Source organism: Protomyctophum bolini (genome assembly GCF_963924005.1).
Source record: "Protomyctophum bolini genome assembly, chromosome: 15".
Lineage (NCBI taxonomy): Eukaryota > Metazoa > Chordata > Actinopteri > Myctophiformes > Myctophidae > Protomyctophum > Protomyctophum bolini.
The window spans coordinates 28,594,301-28,612,797 of record NC_137876.1 but is presented as its reverse complement, the minus strand read 5'-3'; the positions used below and the strand labels follow the sequence as shown (position 1 = coordinate 28,612,797).

The 18,497-nt window shown below is 43.7% G+C and overlaps 1 protein-coding gene across 4 annotated transcripts in view; it reads right to left on the bottom strand.

The window, feature by feature from the left end:
* Positions 1–18,497, bottom strand: part of atrn (attractin) — a 135,716-nt gene that overhangs the window by 96,786 nt on the left and 20,433 nt on the right. For all 4 annotated transcript variants that reach the window (XM_080784406.1, XM_080784405.1, XM_080784408.1 and 1 more), the window contains exons 4-10: positions 16,915–17,043; positions 15,280–15,482; positions 11,486–11,654; positions 7,387–7,477; positions 5,595–5,844; positions 4,777–4,960; positions 2,748–2,902 (exon numbers count right to left, since the gene is read on the bottom strand). In XM_080784406.1, the coding sequence (XP_080640532.1) occupies positions 2,748–2,902; positions 4,777–4,960; positions 5,595–5,844; positions 7,387–7,477; positions 11,486–11,654; positions 15,280–15,482; positions 16,915–17,043 (1,181 nt within the window). The remainder of the gene's footprint in view (positions 1–2,747; positions 2,903–4,776; positions 4,961–5,594; positions 5,845–7,386; positions 7,478–11,485; positions 11,655–15,279; positions 15,483–16,914; positions 17,044–18,497) is intronic.

Genomic DNA, 18,497 nt, shown 5'->3' with positions numbered 1-18,497 from the left:
CTAGTGTATTCAATGAATTACTTCAGTGTGAATGAAGTGACCTGGGGGTCACGTTTGGACCTTACTACAGCTAAACTCTTTCCACACATGTAGTCATAAAATCATCAGCAACAGCAAGTACAGGTGACATAATGGTGATGGTGGTGACCATTAGACATATAGTCACATCATGTAACCAGAAGGTCAGGGATCTTTTTTTCTCCCTCCTGCATGTGAAATGATACACCTCTTCATCAACACTCCATTTAAATGTCATGTGATTGATGTGCCCCGGGGGTAGGTGGCGGTAAAAGAATCGGATGTGTTAACTGGAAGGTCACGAGACTGATCCCACATCCACAAACGTTTAATTTATCAGGTCAAACATGGCTTCAGCGAATTCTAATGACACATGATTGATGTGTTCCGAGGCAGCTGGACATAGAATAGGCACCAAAAGCAGATAATCAGACAGCTCCAGCTCCAATCTCTGTGGACAGCCGCTTGACAATTCCTGTCAAAATGCCCTTGAGCAAAACACCGAAACCTCAGCTGCCGTTGAGGCAATTAACCCTAAATACTTTGTGGACCGGGGTCCCCCAGGGCTCTATACTAGGTCTGCTCCTTTGGTTCCTCTAGATATGCTATTTTCAGGTTCATATAGTTAAAGTTCTCCTTCATCTAAAATGATTGAGTGATAGCAGGCAGCTGAGCTATCATGACAAGTCTATGAAGGCAGAGAACCTGGTTCTGACAACAGTTCTGACAAACCTGTGGTCTTAAAAAAGAAAAATCTAATTTTCAGCAAAAGCAAGTTAAACTGTTAATGGTTTATAATTAGATTATATTGTTTATGGTCACATGATTGGGACATAATACAGCTTGTGGTACGGTAGTACTGTGGAATTTAACAGCTCTGCACAGATATGGACAAATAACTAGAAAACTAAATGTATAAAGGATATACAGTATACAAACTTAACTGAGGTGGAAAAGAAACGTCCCAAGGGGAGCAAGTGTGTAGATTAAGTATTAATTACAATGGTGATCCACATCAGATGTGATCGTATAAATCAGGAATACACTGCATACAAAAGAGTGAATGCAGTACTGTAAGTCCTTTTGAGCCCTTGCACTGCAGTACAACTAGAAGTCATCATAGCTTTCCCTGAGGGGGGGAAAGGAATTGCAATGCATTTGCTGGCTGACAGTACCCTCTAGTGTCCATGACCGGTATCACATATGGTACAGCATGTCACTCTGGCAGACTGGCACAGAGTGTGGAATTCATTTATCTACTAGTATCAAGGGGGTAACAGACCCCATAAATGCTATGCTAATTGAGTTCAGCATATTACATTGGGGGGCAATTAGTCCCCAGAGTATCAACTCCCCCCACCTCCCCCCCATCTCAAGTCTCAAACATAATTATAAGACAATTACAGACCAGCACCAGTGGCCTGTTTGGTGACAGAGGAAGAGGAGGAGAAAGAGGCAGAAACTCTGCAACTTTTGCGTCCAATTATGGATGCATGACAGCTAGCAGAGCAGGGAAGTTAATTAATAGCTGACAGGGAAAAAAAGGGGGGACAAAAAGTTGTGATTCAAGGAGTTTGAGTAGAGAATACAAAACTGAAATAAAAATGTAAAAGAAAACAATTAATTGGCGATAGCATCTGATCTGTGGACAATTCCTCTGACTTGCACAGTTCAGTAGGAGGGTGTGCAGCATGCAGAGTGGATAATCGGTGATGAAGAATGTAATTAATGTGGTGAATCGGCATGCGCTTCCACAATCCATCATCCTCTCCCTCTCAACACTTCCGCAGATGAGACAGATTTTAATCATGCGGGAGGAAAAAACAGGTGGGAGAGCGGTTTGTTGGAAGGCTTCTTTTGTAGAGCCGTTATACATTTGTCCTCGTGAATAGAAAGCAAAGTCGCACAGGGAAGGGTGTAGGAAGGGAGGGATTGGGCGCCCGTGCCCCGCCCACAGCCCAGAGGAGATTGAAATTCCACTGCCTTTCAATAATGTCTCATAAATGAGAAACGAAGAGATCCTGAGGCCGTCATGCAGCCTGCAGGGAATACTCAGGACAGCATTCAGACTGAAGAGTCACGGCCACTAATGAGCAGCTTCATGAGGAAAGAATCTCAACGTTGGAACAGTGTTTACAGCAAGGGTGGTGTAATGGGCATCTAATATGGATTCTGACCAAGCTACTCTGGCTCCTAGTTAGAACCCCCAATGATTTTTTATTTATTAGTAGGGCAACCCGAGAGTGGTGTAATTACAAACTATCAATTTCTGGATGTTTTTACCTCATTGATTTCCTCAGGGTGAAGCAGTTTGGGGATGAGAGTCAAGGCTAGACAAATGAGCTTGAGACCTAGGAGTCATCCGTTTAAATCCCCAGACCGGATTACTTAGTGGGGGAAATTGCTGCGAGCAAACATATCCCCTTCCTCTACCCTAATATCACCCCTTTCGCAAGGCATTATCTTGACAAAATCGTCAAGGTCACAGGCTTTACAAAACAAACAAGACATTGTCTAATTGCTACATGGCTTCTGTCTGAAGTCATAATTGATGTCATATTGATGTGTGTAACATATTTGGGCAAGACCAATCTGGGAACCCATTGGGCAAGAAAATATTTAACTGAGATGGGGGTCCGCAGTCAAATGCTCTGATTTGTAGAATCAGTCTCAGGTCTTAATGGGTTTAAAAAAAAAGTTAAAATAAAAACTAAACATGTGGTACCTACCCACGTCATAGGCCATGAAGTCTGAGGAGAAGCACTTGGCCCCGAGGCTGACAGACGTGTCGTTGTGTGTGTTGCCTCCAAAAACCAACATGGTCCCACTCACAATCACTGCTGTGTGGAGGTAACGGAAATAACCACTGTCCTTCAGAATGGTCCTGCACAAAGAAACACACAGAGCAATGGTTGTTAGATTACCAACCAAAGAGTACAGAACTGGTTAACAAATAGTAGCATAGCATTGAGGTTTGTATAGTTGAGCCATGGCAGCACTGTAGCACGCTTTCGAGGATGGTTTGCAGACATGTAAATAGAACATATACCCAAACGGCACAATGCCCTTATCAGTAGGTCCCCCAGTTCGACTCCCAGCCGGCAAGACCTTTCGCTGAATGTCATTCCCCTACTCTCTCTCTCTACGTTTTCTGTCTTTCTCTCTGCACACTGTCGCTGTCAATAAACGCTTCCAATCCAATCCACTTTATGTATAAAGCACATTTAACACAACAGAGTTGAAACAAAGTGTTGTACACAGAAAAATACTAAAGGAGTACAAGTGAGTTTTCAGACGTGATTTAAACACAGGCAAGGTTTTTCCCGAAAACTTAGGTCAGGATTTAGAGGCGTTTTTAGAATCTACCTCAGGCCTAAATGAGTTTAAAATCTTAAACTGGATCCTGTAGTGCACAGGGAGGCAGTGAAGCTTCATCTGTCGATTACTCTGTTAATTTCATCTTTTTCTTTTCAGTATCCTCTGTCTGGTTCGGTGTCGTGTTAAAAAAAGAATCACACTGGTGTGAAGTGAGGGGCACCCACTGTGGCTGCCACATAACGTCACAAGAGGGTCCCGTTTAAAGACAAACATTAAAAGTCCATAGACTTGGCTTGAAGCCCTCTGCTTTGGGGGGGGGGTCCTGTTTTTGAGGGCTCCTATATATAGCTTTTGTCCCCACACGTCTCAAGATTTGAGACAATGAACAGAGAAATTAGGTCAAAATTCCGTAAATTAAACATCAAACCATTGAAGGGAAAATTTACGTCATATGTACGTCTGATTGGCCAGTATGAGATGATGCATGATGATGTATGATGATAAGAGCGCCCCTCACTTCACACAAGTGTGATTTTTTTCATTAAAAGTCCATGGACTGCCCTGCCACATGACGTCATGGAGGAACACAGTAACACACAAAGCCAGGCTACCCCTAAAAGAATAAATCTAATCAATCATGTGAATCTTGGGATCCACACTAAACGAGCAATTATCCCGATCTCAGCCACATTGACTTCCAAATTACATTTGAATATTTCGAAAAGTATAGGAAATATGTGGGGGGAATAAAACACAAACACACACACAAACAGACCCTCCTCCTTCTAGACGTCTAGACTCCTGAAAAACCACAGCTAAAACTTCTTAGAATGGAAGTCCCAACAGACATCAGACAGTACTCTGAAAGAGGTTATTGTCCTCGAGTGCGACTTTATGTCTTCAAAAGTAACTTAATTTAATAGTGGAAGCACAGTGACAAGCATATAGAATGCTTTCTTCAGAACAACTCTTAATCCAACATCACAGAGTTAATTTAGCATAGTTAAAAATGTCAGAACGAGCCACTATGAGAAACAGCACTTCAAATTGCAAGTTTCCATTTCAACTGGAATGAATTCACAAGACTATAATAGCAACAGTGTTATGGAGATGAACAACATGAAGACAACATTATCATGTGGCTCTAATTAAGTGCCAACCAATTATGCCACAGGAAGTAATGAATAGTAGTCATCCAAAGGCAGGATGATAAGAATCTAAGGCCAGAATCTGGTCCCATCTATTTTGAGTTGCACCACATATTTTAACCATTTTGAAAACATTTACAGCAACGACACAAGGGAGGGGTTTTAGAGGAAGGAAGATCTATAGATGTACAGTAGGCATAAGGATTCATGTATTTCCCATTTACATTTTTACAATATGGCTCTGAAGGAGGTTAGCCGTACAATTCAAACCCAAAAGACAACAGTCACTCACCATCTGCTCTTGTCCACCTCATACTTGTACAGGTCTCCGGTCAGTCCGTACTTGTTGACATTGTAGGCGCGGTACCCACCGTGGGTGTAAATGGCTCTGGAGCCAGGGTCAAACACGCTGCTGTGTCCGTAGCCTCCCTGCACCAGGGCCCCGTCTGTGTTCACAAACCTCCACGTGTTCTTGGCTGCCAACAACAGAGGATCCTGTTAAGTTTGGGCCAAAAGCTTTGGCGGGCCATTAGATCCAGTGGCTGCTAAAGCTAGACCATTTACAAACCTAATTACTTGGTAAAAAGGGAACTACTGAATACCGAGGTAAAGGAATGTGGTTGTCTTTATAATGGGAGCTAACAGCAAAAGCAAGAAACAAGCTCAAGTGGGTCAAATAGCATTATGAAATACTTTCTATGGTTACATTTTGCATATAAGAGCCAGGATGGTGGGACTAAACGGGTTGATTCACCTTCTACAGTATATGAGACACACTAACATGTTCCTGCAAATACTATTTGTCCCAGGAACAGCGGAAAGCACTACAAAAAATATATTGAAAACAATATTTAGAACCAATAGCCGACAATGAATCAACAGAAAAAAATTCGGATAGATCAACCTGTGTATTAAACTTCGTTGAACAATGGTAAGATGCAAAATTAGCCGACCAACAAGCTTACAACACCTCACATTACGATGTGTTGTGATCTTGTAGATCTGCTTTTTTCCCCCCACAATTAAAACATTTATAATCGTTCATTAACTCGAAACATAGCCAAAAATGTGAAAGCATTTAAGTCATACCGTCCACGCCCACCAACTCACCTATGTTGTACTCCTGCACCTGGCTGATGTAGCCGTACAGAGGACAGTGTCCAAACAGCACCAGCATGACCGGGCCGGCTCCGTCCTGGCCGGGGGGGACTATGTGGGCCGAGTGGCCCACCACGGCGTACTGCTCCTTGGCCCGCGGGCTCAGCAGGGTCCAGGTCTGGTTGTGGACGTGGAAGACCCACAGCTGACTGGACACGTTGCCCGTGGCGTCGACCTTCCCTCCGTACATGTAGATCTTCCCCTGTGAGGACGGGAGATGTGATGGAGTGACATCAGGACTGAACAATAGTTGTGGTAATGCTACCACCACCACTTGCATTATAGTGCATTTCATGCAAAATACTGATGTTTCTTTAAAAAAGGGGTGTAACCTAGACATCAATACTTTTGGAAATGTCTAAAAACATTCCTTTTTTGAGTGGTGCACACCGCTCAATGACTGTCCGCGTGTGTCCCTATGTGTCTCTGTCTATATATGTCGTCTGGGGTATGAAGTAATAACAGCTGCATCATTTCAGAGATCTTGCAACGATAGTTGAGTCTTCTACCACGTTCTCCCTGCCGTTTGGTGGTGTTCCATTAAGTCGGCACTGGCCACTGGCTAACCCTCTAATTTTAATATACACGATTGGATAGGATGTCAAATAATGCATCCACTGTGTCTCATTATGGCTGGCCTATAACATTTGTCAGGAGGTGACGGGACATTCCACCAAATCATCAAAGCTCCAATGACAATACGAACCCCCCAGGGTGTCACTTTGCAGTTGTCCTTGAATGTCCTTTGAACAACGCCACGCTGCACACAACACCAAATCTCCAAGTCAGTGCTTTACATTCACACCAAGAGACACAAGCAGGATTCTGTCAATCAGAGACTTTTTTGGTAGGAAGCATGTTTGCCGTTTCTATTTTGATCACCTGTGTTCTATTTTTGAGTGGTGCAACCACTCCAAGGAACAGCTTTGTCCATGTTCACCTATGCCTGTGTTCACCTATGTGTTCACCTATGTGTTCACCTATGTGACTAGTATGAGCATCATATGATGAGCACCAGTAGGGGCGCTGTTCGCCAGAGAAAGAGAGAGAGAGTTGCCTGCTAATGGGTACTGCCACACTATCAAAAGAGCTGCGGACGTTTTCGGCTGCGCACAGCTTCAAAACCGGGTTTTTAGACTGCTGGTGGATGGGAAAAAAGCTCCACTTCCGCGGACGACATGCGCAACGGTCAGATTCCCGGTAACTCGGAAAAGAAGCTGCGGACAGCTTCTTCTGTCCGCAGCGCAAAACCGTTTTGCGCTTAGGTCTGGAAACGGGGAATATATGAGAGAGAGAGAGAGAGAGAGAGAAGGAGGGGGGGGGGGGGGGGGGGGGGGGAGTTGCATCACTCGGTTCACACAGGTGAGATTTTTTTGTATACCTTGCTGTGATTACCTGCTCCTCCGAGCTGTCAAGTTTTTCCTCTTTTTATGATCACTAGACCAGTGTGGATAGATGTATGTGTGACCACTGTTAGGTTCTTAGCCTACGTAGGATTCAGGACAGTTTTTATGCATACGATGTATTACCATGCTTACTGTAAATCGCTCTGGATTAAGAGCGTCTGCTAAATGCCTAAATTGTACTGTCAATGTACTTAGTGAGTAAAGTTATCACAGAAATGAGAACAGCTCATGGCAAAATTCCACAGAGGCTACTGCAGAACCTTTGACAGCCCCCGGCAGTGTAGCGCTTCTGAAATCTAAACGTCTTCTTTATTTCGGTGTCAGTGGCGTGCACAAACCTCATGCAAGGCCAGCGAGTGTCCATATCGCGGTGTGACAGAGTTGACTGTCGGATCGAGAGGCAGCCAGCTCTTTGAACTGAGGTTATACCTGGAGAAAGAGAAAAGACAGGGAGAGAAGGTTAAGGCATGGTGACAAAATCGGTGTGGACTTTTTAGCACTCTTGAAGCATCCGTGTCCATATCATTCTCATCGCATAAACTGCAAGAGTAGAACCATCTGTCCAAAACCTGAAGACACATTCTTATCCAATAACGGGATTATTTTTGGTCTGTTCTGTGTCCTGTTCTTTTGAGATTTTTATGCCTTGTCTGCCACACAAGGAATAATCCACATTGGCTACGTTTACATGTGCAGTTAAATCCCCTTTTCATTCGAATAGAAGTTCAATCCTATTACACGTTGTCATGTAAACACCTTCACAAGACACCAAACTTAAATCCGAATGATAATGCTCGATGCGATCTAAAAACCATTCCGATGTCACTGGCCGGATTATTCCAATGTTCAATGCGATTGAAAGAAAATTGGACTCATGTATACACTGCTTCGGATGTAAATTCATTCTGGTCTTTCTGAGCATGCTCCAAGGCGCTCATAACCAAGGCGCGCCGAGGAGTTTGCACATAGAGCGCGTTATTTCGTGCATTTTGCAGATCCGAAATCCACAAAAAGAACGTGGAGCAGCAGCAGATGATGATACCCCTGATCTGTGTGTGTGTGTGTGTGTGTGTGTGTGTGTGTGTGTGTTCAACGGTCTCTCTCTCACACTCTCTCTCTCTCTCTCTCTCTCTCAATAATAATCAGTGTGTTGCGTGCCCTGGCCGTGCTGTAGATAATAAAGTACACATAAAAACGAGATGTTCACCTTCCCAGCGGAGAAGGGGAGCCGCAGCAGGTGGGGAAAAAAAGACGGTAAACATAATATGTCCGCCCCTATCCAAGCAGCAGCCTCAAAACTACTGCGGAATGAAATGATGGGATTTCAAAGTGTTGTCTTTCGTCTAACAGTCACAATGAATGAACTGTCTATATTTTGTGTCCAGCAGATGGCGTAGTTTCACGTGAATTAACATATATCATGTCTTATATCACATGCATGTAAACAATCATTCGGAATGACCATTTCCCATGGAAACACGCAGCAAAAAACATTACTTCCGAAGTATTTTATTTGGAAGTATTCATTCGGAATGATCACCCTGCATATAAACGCGGCCAATGTCTAAATAATGAATCAATTCACGCATCACAACAGCAAAGGAGACGGGAGAGAAGTGCTTTGGTGAGAATAGAAGTGGGGCACCCCCCTCCCACACACACACACACACAAAGTCAAATCCAAGATCTTTAAGGAACTTTTGTTGGATGTGTCCACAGAAATAGAACATTTAAATGTAACATTTTTTGAAAGAAAACCTAAACCCAACTAGGGCCCCTTCTGGGCACAGGAATGTAGGACATTGCAGCTTGCCTTCATCTGGTGGTTGGATAGCAGGGCAACAAAAAATAATAATTGCACACTGTTATTTTCTGGGAGGTAATATGCCTATGATACTCCAACTTTAAGATAAATATTCATTGCCGTTTTTATCTGCCAATAATGAAGAGACAGAAAGATGGGAGAGACATCAGAGATCATAACATGCATCGTTAACTATACTGTATGTGTGACACCATGACCTTTGAACCTCACAAAATGTAGTTACTGTAGTCGGTCAAACTTAAAATGTAGCGTTTTTCTAGGTGGTATTTTACACTATTCATTAACAGACTTCGCCAGACAGACTTTGGCCAATACAGAGCCTTATAAACACCAAGCGTCGCGCCCTTGAATCAGTGCTATGGCTGGGTGGAGTTCAGCATGAGCCGTACCACTAATTTTACAGCTATAATGATATCCTAGGATGTTTATCCAGCACAGCCCTATCTTTAAATCGGTGGCTATTTTCTATTGCCGTTTACAAAAGTAGAGAAAGTGTGCAGTGTTTACAGCACACTTGTTCCTTTGACAGTCTTCTTTTTCTCATCTACAATGGAGAAAATGTGCAATTGCTTGTTGCAGACTTGTAGTTGCTTGTTCCCACACCTAGCAATACTAACAGTTGGATGTCAGTTTTCTGCTTTATGTGCCAGGCACTGGGAGTTAAAAATGTTTTTGCAAAACTCGAGCCTGTTGAAAAAGAAAGGTAAATCAACTTCAACATGGCATGCTTAACCACATATGCTGTAAATACTTTTAAATAGCTGATCTACAAGCTTCTTGCATCCGAATGTTTCACTATTTTTATAAATAGTCTCTAAATGAGGTCTGGGCCGTGGCTCATCAGCGGTCCAGGCACCTTGGCCGGTAGTCCAAGTCTGGTAGTGTGCCGTGGGTTCGACCTCCCCATGTCTCTCCTGTTAGCCTAATGTAATTTACTGTCAGCCTACGGTCTGTCCCATAAATCTGTCTATAAATCTTATGTTGCTATATAGCTAAAATCTAAAATTACACAGATGCTTTCCCGGATTGAATGGGTTAAACCGAAGGTTAATTTCTTAACTTGCAATACCACAAAATCTGTGTTAATTAAGCACCAACATGCTACGACAACATATCAGTCACAAGGTGTGGAAAAAACATAATACTGATTATCATAACGAATTACTTGAGTCAATTAAATAATAAATTTGCATGGCAAAATAGTTTCAAATCTAAGGGTAAAGTAAGTAATTAAGGTTAGAGTTTTGCATAAGTTAGAGCAGTGTTTTTCAACCTTTTTATATCCAATATCCAGGTCCCTTACCACCTCCAGTCCACACCCTTTTAAAATGTAGGTTATGTTTCTGCTATGTGTACGTACTGTACATAGAGTATATATTAGAGCCCTGCACGGGCCTAAAATATAGGCCCTGGCCCGGCCCGGGGCCCGTGGAGTTAAGGCCCGTCCGGCCCTAAGCCCGTTGGTAAAATCCAGAAACGGCCCGAGCCCGGCCCGGAAGCCCGACATATTTTTATTTAATATTTCAAGCATGCGTGCCGCCGCCGTGGTCGCTCTATTGGTGCACGGACGCAGCAGCTACTCACTCACAGCTGCACTATATCGCTCTGATAAACCCACATTAAGGAACAAGAAGTCAATAACACACAGACACTAAAAAGTAGCCTACTTAATTATAGTTTTATACAGTAGCTGCTGCACATGCACTGTCAATCAGCGCAACGCGTTGTGAGCTTGTAGATCGGCTATTGCGGACTCACGCTGCATTATAAAACCCAGAGTAGACGGACAATAATAAGAACACTTACGTTATGTATCTGCAGTTTCTGCAATGTACAAATCCAACTTTGTTTAGTGTGGTAATGCTCCCGCAGTATTTAATTTGTTTTTATTGCGGACTGCGGAGTTCCTGAGATGTAGGTTCTGTCAGAGGATAGCCGTAGCCTACTTAGTACTCTGTGTTACTGAAATAAAACAACTGTAGTTTCGCAACACAACAACATTAACTTAACGCTCTGTGTGTGTGTGTGTGTGTGTGTGTGTGTGTGTGTGTGTGTGTACAGCTGCGCTGCATAATAATTAGGAGAGAGAGAGGACAAGAGTTTAGGCGCGGAGCGAGAGAGATAGAATGTAAAACACGTTGTTTCAAAGTCTTTATAGTTTTGACCAGATTTTAGTGTGCTTGTGTGTGTGTGTGTGTGTGTGTGTGTGTGTGTGTGCGCGCCTGTGTGGGGGGGTTATTGTCACGTCACTATGGAGCAGACAGCAGCATGCTGCCGCGCTGCTGAAGCAAGTCCAGTCTGGGTGAAATTCACATCGGAAAAAATAATATAATGCCGCGTGAGCCCGCCCGGCCAACGGCCCGTTGGTCAGGGACAGAGACGGCCCTGCCCGGCCCGTTTTGGCGGGCCGGGCAGGGCCCCGACGGGCTTGCATGTCTCTAGTATATATATATATATATATATATATATATATATATTTGGTTGTCACACAAACCACACCTAAGAAGTAATCAAACGTACACCATACTGGAGTCAAATCCAATACTGCCAACACCATCTAATGTCTTGACAAAGTAGACACAGACACCCCAAAAGGGGGAAATGGGACTTACCCTTTGACCATGTGATAATCGGAGGCATTGAAGACGTAGCCGCCGACCACCCACATGATGTCCTGGTCGACCACAGCCTTGTGGGACGCCCTGGCCAGCCCCGCCTCCGTGTATTCCTCCCGGGTCCAGAAGGACGAGTTGGCGGGAACAGAGACTGAGCAGTCAGGCCCTGAAGGGCAGAGAGCATTGTGTTAAACGGAGCAGAAAAATGACTTCTTAGCCCATTGATTCTGAAACCTTTTAGTTTCAAGCCACGAATCCGCATTTCATACGATTTTCATCTCTGGAGCCCCAATCTGCACTGTAAAATCCTCAGTGTTCATTTAAATCTTAAAGTGTCAAAATTCCTGCGAAGCCTCCGACTCCAACAACCTGGGAAACAGAAATAGAGGCTGACTGGAGCTGAAACAAGCTGATGACATCGTTTGTGATGAGTACAGGGCAGTGCAGGGCATTTCGTCGATTAATGACAAAAAAAATGTTTGTCGACTACCTTTTTTCACTGACGAAAACAAAAAGGAAACTAAATGAAAACTAAGCTATGATGACTAAAACTAAAGTAAATGTATTGACAATTGTGTCTGTCAACGAATAAAAACTATACTAAAATGTTAGGAAGGGACTAGTGGACAAGAGATCCAGCATAAGTCATTTTACAATTTGTTCCATGCTGAAAATAGTTGTGAGCTTGTAGATTGGCTATTTTCAGCTAGTGTAAAAATCAGTCATTATGACGACATCAAGGCCAACCAAAAGAAATTTAGTCGACTAAATCAACTGTAGATTTAGTCGACTAAAATCTTATGATATTTAGTCGACTAAAACTAGACTAACACTAAAGCATTCCAGGTGAATAAAATGTGGCTAAAACTAAATGAAAACTATTCAAGAGACTATGACTGAAACTACTGTAAAATCAAAATTTGCTGTCAAAATCAACAATGGTACAGGGGATGCAAACAGTCACAAGGAAGTAAGGAGCACAGCTGCTTGGATCCAAACAATCAGAATATGACGGGGGCATCAGAAGGGCACGGGATGTTTACGTGCCAGGAGAGTTTCCCCGTGGTCATTATCAACACAATGCAGCTGCGGGCCATGTGACAGGAAAAGGAAAGTGATGTGGCTCTCCATGCCAATAAAGGCCATTCCACTCATTCTCTGCGTGGCTTCGTCCTGTGGCTGCAATTTCCCCATCAGGTCAGGTTCATAAACATCACACAGCTTACATTAACCACTTAATGTACACTTAATGGACTGGGGCCCCTCGGGGGCCAGGGCTCTATACTGTCTAGGAGTGCTGCTTTTTCGCCCCTCAACGCCAAAATATCTTCAGACAAATAGCTATATCTGCAAGCTCACAATAAGTTGCAACATGACACGTTGTGAGCTTGTAGATCTGCCCGATTTTCACCCCAGACTAAGGATACTAGGGTCCATGTGGTTCAACAAACAATAATAATAACGTTCGCATCTGGCAACATTTTGGAATAACCAGAATAAACTGAGCCTCAGGGCTTTACATAAAGAGGTAATTTATTGAAAAGGGCAATCCATTTGGAGGAGAGAGAGAGAGAGAGAGAGAGAGAGAGAGATTAAATGCAAGGCTGGCTTCACTAAGCGGGCATTCTGTCTTAGGTTTCTCCCTGGCTGGCTGGCTGATGTAGAAAATGGGTTCATTTGGAGGCTGGCATCATGGGGGTATACACTAAGTGAACTACTCCTCAGCCTGAGACTCCGTGACAGGGTAATAAAGGCTAAGATAACACCAGTCTGTTTCTCAAACTCCCTCAACCTCAGTAATTAGATCATGAGCACATTGAGCCGGTGAGATAACTATGGTTAAATTAAGCCATCGTCTCTTAGCTTGTGTTAAGCGTGGTGCTACAGAGCCGTTTAAAAACTAACAAAGCATTTGGAGCCCAGATGATTCTTTAAAAAAAAGTAAGGCGCGTCTACAGGAATGAAGGGGGGTGGTGGGATGTAACCAATAGGAACACGGGGTGCTGCTAATGACCCAGCTGGCAGAGAGGGCGATGTTGATGCTGAGGCTGAAGCATTGTTCTTAGAGATAAGATTATCTTCAGTGTATTGGGTGACAATGGAATGAGATAACTATCCTCAGTCTACACCTCACCTTTGCTCATGGAGAGAATTTAACAAGTGATATCATGGGTATTAGTTAGTTCTGGTTGGAGTGGGGTAGAAATGCGGTTTACAGTACAAATCTCTTTTAAGTGGCCACTGTTTAAGCTGACTGATTGAACCTGTTTTCCTGCGCAAGAGCTGCCATGTTAAAAAAAAAAAATATATATATATATATATACTTAAATGTGGGAAAAGACAATCTTTTTATTCGAGTCGTAACCCATAAAAATGGGTCCGTGACACATAAATGGGTCCTGTCCCACTGTTTGGGAAACAGTATCCTAGGCCTAGGGGGCATGGTTAATAAAATCAGCATGGTGGGTTGAAAAATAGGTCACACAGTTGGCTTGGCAGCAGTGCCACTAAACTGCCAGCTAAGCGGAAGTGCCACCCACATGGGTGTGACACCAGCCACAAATAAATGCAGGGCTGGCTACTATGGGCGGTTGCATTTGCTAACGATACTGTACATGCCGGTTAATCATTTCTTCAGCAGGTAAACCACCATCAGACGAAGGGCCTGTTGTAGTTGCTACTGAATCGAGGCGCCCCATGAAAGAGCTTAGCCCGAGTTATCCTTAGTTGCGTGCTGGCATTGTGCAACTTTATATCCAAGCGACAAGCTCATATATACAGTAAGTTATTGTGGTGTGCGACACTAGCAATCAACCATGTAGAAATCAGTCACTGGTGAAATTGGACATGTTGAAGACATTATAACTGAACATAATGGAGGAAAAACATATCTGAATAGAATCACCCTAGCTTGATTCGCTGCCTTCCACAGATCTGAAAATGTCGCTACTCAGTCTGGAAAGTCTCCTATAGAGGGTATGCGCATGCTTAAAGTGAATGGCACATCGTGCGGCAAAGCAATATGCAAAGTGAGTTTAACATTGTTTAACGTTGTTTAATGCAATCAAATAGGACTTTTCTGTTTGGATGTATGGGCTGTCAAGGCCAGAAAGTAGTTTTTTGCCACTCAGTAGGCGTTCCTGTATAACTTCCTGGTTTGATGATGATGTCACGCGCATACCCTGTATTCTCCACAGGTATGCCATTGAAATGGAACCATGGCTTCTGATTGGTCTGTGAGGAAAATCACCACTGCACAGCTACTGCTGTTGTCCTGCAACGTCCCCTTATCATTCACTAAACTCACCCCACACAGCCGTCATTTCTTTTGTACTACTGAATCTAACAGTGGACTACTGAATCGTTTACTTTTTACCGTAGATTTTTACTCTCAAGTCTCGAACGGCTCTATTTTTTTCAACAGTGAGAAGCATGGTCAGAGTGGAGCTGGCTGATGACGTATCAGCACCAACGTGGCTACGTAACAGTTGACGTTATGAAATGCGAGTCAAACAGCCTTGTAGTAGTGAGTGACAATTCAGAATCATGGAACGCAGCGATTCAGGCTGGCACCCAGGCTAGAATCACTCCCCCAGAACAGGAAAAACTAACATGGCCAGGTCATGATGACCTAACCCCACGTGAAGCTTACTGCTGGAAACATAAAAGTTGAAAAATTACTCATTTACACATTTTACAGTACATGTACGGCAGTGGATTGTGCTCCAACAAGTTGATTTGTTACTCATTCATTCACATTCCAGTGCTCTTCTGGCCCACTGCAGACCCACCTTGCCATCCAGGGTTGCAGAGACAGGACTTGGTGCTGGTCTGGCAGCGGCCTCTGGCAGGGAAGCCGCAGTTGGCCTGGCAGTAGGGCACGTCGCAGGCCTCGCCCTTCCAGTTGGACTCACACTGGCAGTACACGGAACCAGTGGCGTTTGCCACGAGACATTCTCCACGACCCGAACAGTCATTAGGACACGTGTTCAATCTGAGAAGAGGGAGGAAGAGAAACAAAAGACAAGGAAGACACGTACGTGTTATTATGAAAGTCGGACGAGAGTTTCGAGAATAGATGCAGGGTTGAAACGAAAATGTAAAAAAGCACTTCTGAGACGAGTTGGGGTGAAGACAGGCCAGGGGACACACAAGGTCCCATGTTGCGTGCGGCACTGAGATTTCATTCAAGAATCAGACCCAACTTTAGTCCTGTCACCATGGTGATGAAGTCAGCACGAATTAACATGAAAAAAGGCTTCCATTAGGCCTTTGTAGTTCTGCGTGCGTGCGTGCGTGCGTGCGTACACACCCGCTCGCTGGTGACAAAAACAGACGGACGCTATAATGGCTATATCATCAGGTCTTGATATCATTGGTGTGGTTTGGACTTTAATGTTGGTGCAAACAGTTACACTGTATTTAGTGTTAAGACATACAGGTACTATAATACCCAACCAGGACTGGAGGAACCTAAATGATCAGCTCTTTGTCACCAAGTGTGTTATTTAGCTTTTTTGCTTTCCCAAGTCCGTATATGTCAACGCTAGGTGGCGTCATATCCCAAGTCTGTATATATACTTACCCCAATGTGGACTCCGTCTATATAATAGTTGATGTCTATATAATAGTTGATGCCTACGGAAGCCTTGAACGTTGGTCCGGTTCCCATAGCAACGGACAACCGTTCCAACTATGGGATTGCATATATATTCTCAGTGCACAGCAGTGGAAGGGAGGATTTTCAAACAGTCATAACTCTTCTTCTAAAAATCGCTGTCCTTGGTGGATTTTCTGCCATCCACATTTCGGATTTAATTTGTGCCTTTGTACTGCGATGCTCAGTAATGATTCTTTTCTCAGTATTCACCAGTGTTGCCATTCTAATTATAAGCGACTTTGGGGTTGTTTTTATGTAAAGTTGCATTGATAGTTGTGGCCGCTGGTTATATTTTGGGGCTTTCTGTGTAATGTACTGTAGTGTAGTTATTTATTTGTCTACGCCGGACTGAAATATTGTGTGTCAGGGACCCGTGTGCCAGATTTGTGTTAAAATAGATATGGTTTGGAAAATATCCAATCTACAAATAGCCAATGGTGGTCTAGCTGCTTCTTTTGGTTGTGTTGTTTATTTCTCTCACTAAATCTGTCAACACTGGTATTGACCTGTAGGAGATGTTGAAGCCCGTCAGGTTGTAGGCTGCGTCACTGAAGAAGTGCAGCAGGGTTATAATAATAATAATAAAAAATGGTGCATTTATATAGCGCCTTTATCTAGATTGTGCATTACATTCACCCATTCATACACCGATTGCGGCGGAAGCCAGCAAGGTCCTACCAACCAGCACATCAGGGGTTCAGCGTCTTGCCCAAGGACACTTGGACATGTAGACAGGAGGAGCCGGGCAGGGTTAGGGTTAGTTCACCTGTAGGAGATGTTGAAGCCTGTCAGGTTGTAGGCTGCGTCACTGAAGAAGTGCAGCAGAGCATAGCCGGACTGGGAAACCACCTCTGGGACCGTCTCATTGCTGTAGCGCTCGGGGACGATCAGACCGCTGGAAGGAGGAGAAAAAGACACAGTGTGAGTAGTAGTGTGTGGTCAGGACCACGATGAATAGTAAAAACCACAAAAGTGCCATAAGCGTCGGTAACAGTACAACGACACATTCCAAAAAACTACTACCAGTAATGCGTTATGATTATCAATGCTGTGTTTGTTGGTTTTTTTTATGGAGTGGCTCCTCAGAGGCGAGCCATCTTTAGAAGTATGTCTGTCTGCATGTCTTGAGCTAATCTTGTAAACCGCTTGGCCGATCAGCACCACATTTCTTGCTCAAACACTGCCAGTTGGCCACAGAATACCACCAATAATGTTTAGTGGAGGTACCTCTACTGAATTATTTCTTCGTTTAACTTAAACTTCCTAATGGCAGTCTCTGATCTGATTGAAACCTTGCCTACTTCTGGGCGGGAACCCCTATTGATGTTTTAAGCATCGTGTTATACTTTAGCCGTTGAAAAATAGCAGATCTACAAGCTCATAGCGCAGCACCGACTCACAAAGTGCCGCCCTACGAGCTTGTAGATCGTTTTTAACTCAAATCTTTGCTTCTGGGGGGGGGGGGGGGGTACCTGTACTACCTGGAACTATATATTTTCAGCTGTGCGTGTGTGTGTCTGTGTCTGTGTGTACAGATGATTTGATTGGCTGAGCAATGTGTGTACCCCATAGCGATGATTTGATTGTCTGATTAAATGAATATCAAATATCTAAATGCTGAATCGAGCAGCTTCAGAACTGTCTGGGGTGTTCACAAAAGCCTAGAGACGAAAGAGTACACGATCTCTTTTCATTTTATTTTTACCTTGCACTTTATGTGCATGTATGCGCATAAAGTGAGTGTCAAAGTGAGTTTAATGCCGTTTAAAATAGATAGGACGTTTCTGTTTGGATGCATGGGCTGTCAAGGCCAGAAAGTCTTTTTTTTCCACTCAGTAGGCGATCCAGCATAACTTGCTGGTATGGTAATCATGTCACGCGCATACCCTCTATAGACGAATCCGGAGTGATGGCCTGTAGGCCAGCTTTAGGCAATCAGAGCTGCTGTGTCAAGCTGTCTTAATTTGACACCGCAGCTATGATTGCCTACCGGGCGCCGCTCTGCGGATTCGTCTATATAGGAACACTGTGTAAAAATAAATACATTCTTTACAACATTCAAGTTGTGAAGTAACATCAGTAGACCTAATAATGAATCACATAAGAATGCACTGTATGCACTGTAAGTGTGCAACTGCCGCCAGAATCACAGTTACTGAAGTAACAGGTGCCCAACTTGTATTGCAATACCGGATCGATTGATTTGATCATCCGTTATCGCATATCGGCGAGAAAATGTCAATATTGTGCATCCCTACTTCTCAATCAGTCATCCCATGTGAAGACTGGGTTTTTAGACCCAAAAAAACCCTGTATCAGAGCAATCATGTTCTTCATTATGCTCTCTGG